This window comes from Nematolebias whitei, chromosome 18 (assembly GCF_014905685.2).
Source record: "Nematolebias whitei isolate Nwh7 chromosome 18, NemWhi1, whole genome shotgun sequence".
NCBI lineage: Eukaryota > Metazoa > Chordata > Actinopteri > Cyprinodontiformes > Rivulidae > Nematolebias > Nematolebias whitei.
Window position 1 is genome coordinate 31,216,628 of NC_056515.1, and position 9,284 is coordinate 31,225,911.

At 40.9% G+C, this 9,284-nt stretch overlaps 1 protein-coding gene across 2 annotated transcripts in view; it reads left to right on the plus strand.

The window, feature by feature from the left end:
- Window positions 1-3,618: 3,618 nt before the first annotated feature.
- Window positions 3,619-9,284, plus strand: part of cercam (cerebral endothelial cell adhesion molecule) — an 11,363-nt gene continuing 5,697 nt past the window's right edge. For both annotated transcript variants that reach the window (XM_037692181.1, XM_037692180.1), the window contains exons 1-8: window positions 3,619-3,875; window positions 5,018-5,128; window positions 6,913-7,030; window positions 7,153-7,287; window positions 7,363-7,567; window positions 8,132-8,251; window positions 8,350-8,426; window positions 8,600-8,706. In XM_037692181.1, the coding sequence (XP_037548109.1) occupies window positions 3,673-3,875; window positions 5,018-5,128; window positions 6,913-7,030; window positions 7,153-7,287; window positions 7,363-7,567; window positions 8,132-8,251; window positions 8,350-8,426; window positions 8,600-8,706 (1,076 nt within the window). In that variant the 5' untranslated portion in view covers window positions 3,619-3,672. The remainder of the gene's footprint in view (window positions 3,876-5,017; window positions 5,129-6,912; window positions 7,031-7,152; window positions 7,288-7,362; window positions 7,568-8,131; window positions 8,252-8,349; window positions 8,427-8,599; window positions 8,707-9,284) is intronic.

Here is a 9,284-nt window from a genome sequence, read left to right on the forward strand (position 1 = left end):
AAACTCTGAATGTACATCTACAACTGATTGACTTCTGAAGTCAAGATGGCCGTTACAGCAAACTGACTTTAGCTAACACGGTCAGCTTTACAGATATTGAGCTAAAAGCTGGTGTGGTAGTAGCTGAAAGTCATCCTGAACACATTATTTAAGCGCAAACAGACTCTTTGTTGAAAGATTTGTCCTTAACTGTTAGTCTACCCTGTCAGTTAGCAAAATATCTCGTGATCTAGTCGGACAGATTTTACCTCTGAAGTCAACCTGATTCAAGATGGCTGCCACAACAAAGCAACCTCAGCAATATGGCTGCCATTCAACCATTTGTAGTTAATGAGGTAAAATTTGTTGTGGTAGTAGCTGAGCGTGATTCACAACACATACTTTGAGCACCAACAATGTGTTGCGATATTGCATGTGATCATATTAATTTCAACCAGAATGGCTCAAACTGCATAGATTTTTAACATTAATATTGTTTGGTTGTACACGGTGCTCAAAAATTGGCCAAAATGTTTTCGTTTCGCTTAATGCGCCGTGTGTATGAAAACATACCCGTTCATTGATATTGCGTCTTATAATCGGGTGCGCCTTATAGTCCGAAAATTATGGTAAACTGGCAAATCTGTTTTTAGTTGTTTGGTAAACGGTTGCAAGCGAAGCTGCACATCTAATGAAAACAATGAGGATTTTCTTTTTTGTGTTTTTCCTCCGCCTCTCCTCGTCCCTCCGTTCACCCCCCCCCTCACACAAACGCCGTCTCCACCCTTGACCTCGCAGTGAAAAGTTAGTGCACCCGAGGTTGAACTCTCCCAGATCAGCTGCAGCCACGAATGCTGGGAAAGTCGCCCTGGACGCTCACAGACGTACACATTTACACGTGTGTGTTTGAGCGTGGCAATACTTGGGGTGTCATGAATAGGAGAGCTTTGACACCCCCCCCCCCCCCCAACCACCAACCCCTTTGACCTGTCCAAGCAAACGTCCCCCTTCAGTCCCTTTTGTCACCCTTGACTGCTTTCGGGGTTTTTTCTCCACAGAAAAAATCCTCAAAATTCATTATAGATCACTTTGTTTATTGTTGTCCTGCCCCCCCCCCCCCCCCCCCCCAATTCTCCGTGCTTCGTTCCCATCCCTCTCCTTCCGCAGAGCCTCAGTCCTGTCCATCTTAATCTAAACAATCTTACTCAGATTGCATTAAAACTTTTGCGGTTTCAAATGATTACAGGCCATACCGATCTTTTAGTCAACAAGAAAGCATCATCATCTTAGAATCTAAATAATAAAGTATGGAAGGGTAGGTAAGAAATTTCTTCTTACACATACAAATTTTATTGCTTGTCAAGCCTCAGGTCAATCCCACATTTAAAGCTTTCTGTCATGGAGCCATCCGGCCTCTGTAGCTATCGCTTCACCCCCTTCTGCACTGAGGAAGGTGCAGATTGTTGCTTCTGACAGAGCTGGCCAAAAGCACTTTGAAGAAACAAGTCGAACGATGTCATTGTTAACATGTTTTGAAGTTGCGTTCGATCAGAAGGTTATGAACAAGTAATATCTTACCTGTTGTAGACAGCTTTTTGCATGATCTCAATAGAAAAACAGAGCTTCAAGAGTTCAACTTGGCCCAGGTTGACAAGCTAATGGCTAGTAAGTCTGTTCTCAAAATTTTTAGTCTGGTTCTTATAAATTCAATTTTAAATAAAATAAACAACTTTACAGTGTTGCCAAAGATTGTATTACACAATTATTATCCTGGACTTATATGGGTACTTCCAAGGGCAAATACAGTCGCTATCTGTAACACTACTTGTGCAGGTTGAGGCCCTTCATGCAAGGATATCATAAAGCTGACAGCAATATAAAGGTATATGAATTAACATTTGCATAAACCACAATGGTTTTAGGATTATGTTTTTTGAATGGCAACAATCTACTTTGGTTTTGACCCCACTCAAATTAGCTATTAGCTCATCAATATTAGCAGAATTAAACTTTATATAAACTTAATTTTGCCAAACTTGTTCGTAGAGTTATCCACAACAGGTAAGATATTCCATCCATCCATTATCTTTGTCTGCTTCTTCATTTTCAGAACACTGGTGTCCATATCCACCCTGGACAGGTCGCAAGTCCATCACGGGGACACATAGAGACAAACAACCATTCACACTCTCAATCACACAGATAATTTAGTTACCAATCAGCCTAATGCATGTTTTTGGTCTGTGGGAGGAAACTGCACCTGGAGAAAACCCATGAAGAGAACATGCAAACTCCACCCAGAAAGGCCCCTGGCTGGTATTCGATATGGCAACTTTCTAGGCAACAGCTCTACCAACTGAGCCACCATGCTGCCCAGGTAAGATATTACTTATCTATAAGCTTTTCAAAGAAACTGATTTTTAAATAAAAGCCGCAACTTTGCAGGTAAAGACTTCAGGAAAACCATATCAGGATGTATCATTACCCTAATCGTTATGTACTACTCTTCGAGCGTAATTTTATGGCTCACAAAACTGCCTTTCACCGCATTTTCTATTATATTATATATTTGCTTTTTAAAGTGTTGGGAACACTCAAGTTAAGTCCAAGTGGCTTTTGATTATTATTATTAACTCTAAAACTGGGCAGCATGGTGGCACAACTGGTAGAGCTCAGCAGGAAGGTTGCCGGCTCAAATCCCGGTCCAGGGCCCCCATCAACCCGGATGGTTGTTTGTAAGTGGCCCTGTGATGGACTGGAGACCTGTCCAGGGTGTACCCCGCCTCTGGCACAGTGATTGCTGGACATGGGCACCAGTGACTCCCGTGACCCAACAAGGAATAAGCGGGTAAAAAATAATGGATGGATGGAACTCTAAAACCAGAAAAAAGTCGTAATATAAACTGAGTTTTCACAGATCGGCGGCTCCCCCTGCTGGTCATCTTTGAAAACTGCAGCTAAGTAAATCCCACGAGCCTGATCACTTTCAGGAAAGTTTTACTCACCCCCCAAACTTGTTTTTGAGTCATGCACACACAACAGAACTGCAGACTTATTAGCTTGAGCAGCTCAAAGAAATTACTTGTCCACATACAACAACAAATCATTGCAGAGATACGAACTCCCACCGTCTTGGTTTGATCGTTTGAGTCAGGTACTTGGATTTTGTGATTCCTGACTCATACGAGCGTCAGGATTCGTGTGATTCGTACAGAACTCACAGACCACTACAACTGAGTGATTCGTTTCCCCAGTTAGCATGATAGTTAGCTACTGCTAGCTAGTTGCGGCACACGTTACCTCAGTGAATCGAATCACTGAAGTGACTCGTGAGTTGTGAACGGTGAGTTGTGAACGGTTCGTTCAGGACTTTGCAGCGCTGCAAAGGTTGAACAATGTATTTCTTAAAACGCCTGAATTAAAAACAATCATAACAATAACAAACTGTACAACTTTTTTATTTCCTGACAGCGAAAGATATGAACCTTTTTTCCAGGCTCCAGAAGAAGAAGAAGAAAGAAAAAAGGAAGAAGAAGAAGAAGAAAGAAAAAAAGGAAGAAGAAGAAGTAGGAGGTTACGGGGGCCGGGAGGGGACATGTGGGATTTTTAATTTTTTTTCTCCCCATTTCTCCCACTGCTGACGCGTCCAGCCTCTACGTGCCTCACTTTTCCACCGCGGTGCAGACCTCCATCATGTTGCTCCCCGTTTTACTGTCGGCGGCGCTGCTTTTCCGGGCTGAGTGTTACTTTTCGGAGGAGAAGTATCCGGAGGAGTCGAAAATGCAGCCTCCCACCGTGGTTCTCGCCATCATAGCCCGGAACGCCGCTCACTCGCTGCCATACTTCCTCGGAGCTCTGGAGCGGCTCAGCTACCCCAAAGACCGCATCTCTGTGTGGTGGGTGTCCTGTTTCCTCCACTCACTCACTTACTTAGTTTATCTGACTTTGTGAAAGAAGAATCCTCCTCATGCTGTTTATTTGCTCCAATGTAACAGAGATTGTACCACATATCAAATGAAGCATCACATTTTGTGTCTCTGTTAGCAAAACATCCCATGAACCATGAGTCATTGGCGTCAGCCTGATTCAAGATGGCCGCCACAGCTAACAGTGTTTATTAAACTTACTGTAAGCTACAACTCGGTCAAATTTACAGGTTTCCAGAATTGTGGTGTGTTTGGAGCCAAGGCTGATCCACAGTGCATGTTCTGAGCTTGCCTGACATGTTTCCATTAACTTTAATAATTAAATGTCCATTTGTTAGCAAAATATTTCATAAACTGGATGAATTTTAATGAAACAATTATTGGATACTAGGGGTGTAAATCACCAGCTTTACCACAATACGATATTATATTGATTTGATGATATATTACGATACGATAATGTATGACGATACGATAACGTATGACGATACGATTTTTCTCGATATCACAAAGTCTGTCATGATACGATTTCGATTTTGTTCGACTCACAAGTCTGCTATTGATGTTTCGATATCAAATGTCCATCTCATTTACATATAAATAAATTTACAAAAACAATTTAAATATTATTTAACTATTTTATTTCTATTACAGGCACCAGGCATTTAAATAAAAAACAATAATTTTCTTAATTAATGAAAAAAACAAAAATAAATGACCTGTTCAGTATGGTCTCACATTTCTCATGTTTAAGTGCATTTTTAAACCAGTTAACTTAAAAGTGCCTTGATGACCTTTCCGTTATAAAGAAATAAAAATAGATGTTGAGCTTACACAACATGGCTATCAATGCCGTGTTTCTTCTTCAGGTGAACGAACAAATTTGTTGTGTTTCCCCGAGAAATGTCTCATAAATTGCACCAGAGTGAAGTTGAAGATGACGTAAAGCAACCCAGAGGTTTCTCTCATCTCTAAAACGAAGGTGGCAAACTGCAACCAAATTAAACTGAAGAAGTGAAATAGAGTTGTGCTAAAACGCATAGTATTAAGAGGAGTTAAGAAAAGGAAAAGCTGAAGCCTGATTGTCATTATCGGACTTTGTGTTTTCCCAGGGCAGCCACAGATCACAACTCTGACAACACCACAGCCATACTGAAGGAGTGGCTGACTGTCATGCAGAAATATTACCATTACGTTGAGTGGAGGCCGATGGACAAGCCCACGTAAGTTTCAAATGTACTGAACTTCACTAAGGACTGAGCAAATATTCACCGGGACAACATCTGTACCTGTGTTTCTGAAATGGAAACGTGGTTTTGTTTGTGTTTATCAGAACAAATATTTCCCAAGAACCATTTAACTCTGCCTTATGAATCATACAGACATTAAAATACTAAATGTAAGGGATGAACTAGTGCTGTCTCTAACTAACTGATAAAATAGCACGGCCTGAGACTATTTTAGCACCAACGATGTGAGTCTTTAGTAGGCCTTGTCACGATAACAAATTTTGCTGGGCGGTTAATTGTGTCAGAAATTATTGAGATAAACGATAATATTGTTTGAAATTTAAGAAGAAATGTTGTTTAATTTGTTTTGCGTGTAGTACCTTTTTTCGACCACCGGATGGCAGTATAATACTGTTTGAACCGCAGGATGGATAGTGAGGGAGCGAGCAGCGTGTCTCTTTAAGAAAAATGGGAGGGAGGCCCCTTGACGTGACATGGGCTGTCTCTCCCTTTATTTGGTTCTTAAAATGGCGTACGCTTGGTGTGGTTTGAGCTCTTTAGCATAGCATTTTTCACACAAAGTTTTTTTTTAATAAACAAAAAATCAGTAAACAAGTTCTCAGCTTCTTTTTTGCAGAGAAAAAAATTTACACGAAGGCACAGGTTTCAAACGTGAATTTTGGAACTTCGACAAAACGGAGGTTTTTTCCCCCCCCGAGGTTGACCTGTTAGCTTAGCTCGTAGCTTAGCTGCTTTTAACGATCCAAAAACGCGATTTTAGACTATTAAAATGGATTTTAAAGAGAAAGGGAGGGTCAGTGAAGAGCACCGGGGTTGAGCTTTTTGTCGTCCAGTGTCTTCAGTAGAAAGAGAGAGACACGAAGAAACAAACGATAAAGCAGATGAATGAAAACGAGGTCGATAATTTTCATTTATCATGCGATTAATTGTTTATCGCGACAGTCCTAGTCCTTTGAATTACAGAAATGGTTAAAAGGATCAGTGGCTTTTGGCATGTTTGTGTTTGAATCATCAGGACAGCGTGTAGCGCTCCAACAAACTAAAACTTGCCTCGTCCCTGAGCACTTTTCTCAGAAAATGAGTGTTCAAGCAGCCATAGCTGGAAGAACAAGAACCACCTGGCTCTTTGGAAGCCACTTCTAAAGAAATCAGGGATTCATTAAGGCTTTTGCACAGAACTGTCAGAATTTCTATCTGGAAGTTATTAAGCCCGACTGAACTCAGTTAACTTGCTCCAGTTTAGGTTGCATGACCAGGCTTCTTTTGTTTTAAGGTCATTTGTACCGAGCCTTCGCCTTGAACTATTTTTAGATTTAATTCGATGGTTTCTATAGAGTAGCTACATGTGGCGTCATGCCGTTCATCTTGTGCTTATACGTGCACAACTATAAAATATGTGTTGATGTCTTCGGTTGCATCACTCTACATGTGCACTGAGGGGAAAAATGCCATCACCTTCAGTTTTTTTTTTCTTTAGTTTTAAGCTTGGCATAAGAATGTGACAAAGTCGTTTTTGTTTCTTGTTTAAAATTTGATTTGTGCAGAAAATGCATTTATCTGTTGGGACCTTTCAGTCTTAACTCGGTTATAAACCAGAAGGACATTCGGGGAGCGCAGCTTCCAACAAACTCCATGTCTTGTGCTCCCAGTTTAAAACGAGTTCATCCATAAGTGCATGAAAACATAATGGATTCCTGCATGCGCGTGAACAAATTTAATGAAAACTCAAAGCTTGTAATGACATGTCTCTTCCTCAGGTCTTATGCAGGAGAGCTGGGTCCTAAACACTGGCCCAGCAGCAGATACGAGTATGTGATGAAGCTCAAACAGGCAGCGCTGAACTTTTCCAGGAAACGCTGGGCTGACTACATCCTGGTTCGTTACAAATTTATATATTTGTGCCCCTTTTTTTTTAGTTTCATGTATTTTTAGCCAGTAATATGACAACTAGCACAGCAATTTTCTGTTAAGTCCCTTCTTTCTAATGTTTGTTTCAGTTTGCTGACACAGACAATATCCTCACCAACCCAGACACCCTCAGCCTGCTCATAGCAGAAAACAAGTCCGTCATCGCCCCCATGTTGGACTCTCAGGGAGCGTACTCCAACTTCTGGTGTGGCATCACTCCACAGGTGAGCAGCTGATCAGGGCAAAAAGTCGATCTTTCACACATGATATTTGCTTTAGGTATCCGCCCTGTTTTCTAGGGTTATTATCGCCGAACAGCAGAGTACTTCCCCACACGGTACCGTCACAGACTGGGCTGCTTCCCCGTCCCGATGGTCCACAGCACCCTGCTGCTGGATTTAAGGAAGGAGGGCATGAAGAATCTGGCTTTCTACCCTCCCCATGACGACTACTCATGGCCTTACGATGACATCATCGTGTTTGCCTTCTCCTGCCGCGCTGCTGGTTTGTCGTCTTTATTCGTTTAATCAAATCTAGTCTGTGTTACAATTGTAGGTGGTTGCGGTCATCTCAATGTGGAACAAGGTTTTGAAATTAGATGGAGAAGAGGTCAACGTCTAGGACTTCAAATGTTAGGTTCAAGCAAGTATTTAGAGAACATGTGACTATTGCCTTTTGAGTAATGAAAACAAAACTTAAGATGTTTTACATCCAAAAACCAGACAAATGTGTCAATAAAAGCCCGATCAATCATCACAAAGAAGGAATTTGATGTTTAATATCTTAAGAAACAAGGTTTATTTTAGGGTATAGTCATTTGTTTATGTCCATTTAGGCAGAAATAGACAAAATAAAAGTATAACCTGTTATTCCTAAACATATAAACCTTCAAGTATATAAATAACTTATAAAATATCCTCATTAAATGTTAAATCTAATGTGTAGAATATGTTTTGGTAACAATGCATCGTTGTTCAAATGAATATCGACAAAACTGTTTCAATAAGGGATAAAATCCCAGAATGTTCTTGTACTCACTGTTTTACTGTTTGATCGTTTTGTGCTCAGCGATCCAAATGTACCTGTGCAACAAGGAGCGCTACGGCTACCTGAACGTTCCCGCCAAACCTCACCAAACACTGGAGGACGATCGCCTCAACTTTGTCCACGTCCATCTTGAGTCGATTAGTAAGAAAACTGAGAAAAAGTCTCGGAAACCTTTTTCTAATCAACCACGTGTGCATGTAGTTTCTCCCCCAGACTCATCTCTCCTCTTTGTTCTACAGTCGATGGTCCACGCATGTATCCTTCTCGATTCGTCCACATGTTCCCAAAACAGAGAGACCTGATGGGATTTGACGAGGTGCAAATAAAGAAAACATCATTCTTATATTTAACAGTTTTTGTAGTGGATACTAATTAAAAACGATGTACGAACGCAACGAGAACGCATGAGTCAAGTTATTTGTGAGCTGGTTTAAATGGACATTGACGCACAGACCAAGTCCAACCTGAAGTTTGTCCATTTGTCCTCAGATATTTCTGATTAATCTGCGGCGCCGGTCGGACCGAAGAGACAGGATGTTGTTCTCTTTGAATGAGCTGGAGATTGACGTCAAAGTGGTGGATGCTGTGGATGGAAAGTGAGTGAATGTAGAACATCCGAATATTATTAGCCATTTTTTTTTTTTATATACTTCAAGTTTTATATCCAACAATTTTCAGTCATGTCATCTAGACAGTTTCTTTTTTTTTTTTGCTGAAACATTTCACCTTCCATCCAGAAGGCTTCATCAGTCAAGGAAACATGCAACACAAAACTGATTCTTCCCCCAAACAGCTTACTCCAAAGTGGAACAAACCAGTTATGTTGGTGCTAAGATGGTCTTTTTGGCACGCCCTCTCCGCCGGTGTCGGCCATTTTCCTCGTCGACAGTCATGTCAAACCAGTTCAAAACCAACAAAGTCCATGCTCAATAATCCAGGTATACCTGGATTATTGAGCATGGACTTTGTTGGTAGTTTTTTTTTTCCCCCCACGAGATACAATACACATGTCCCCACAATATAAATATATATATAGTCTGTTTCTACTCACAATTAATTTTCTCGTTTGTAAGGTTGGTAAGTAAAATAAAAACTTCAGGGGAGCGTTCAGTCACAGATTCCATCTCATTTATTTCTGTTTGTGTGCAGCGCACTGAACAGCAGCGACATTAAA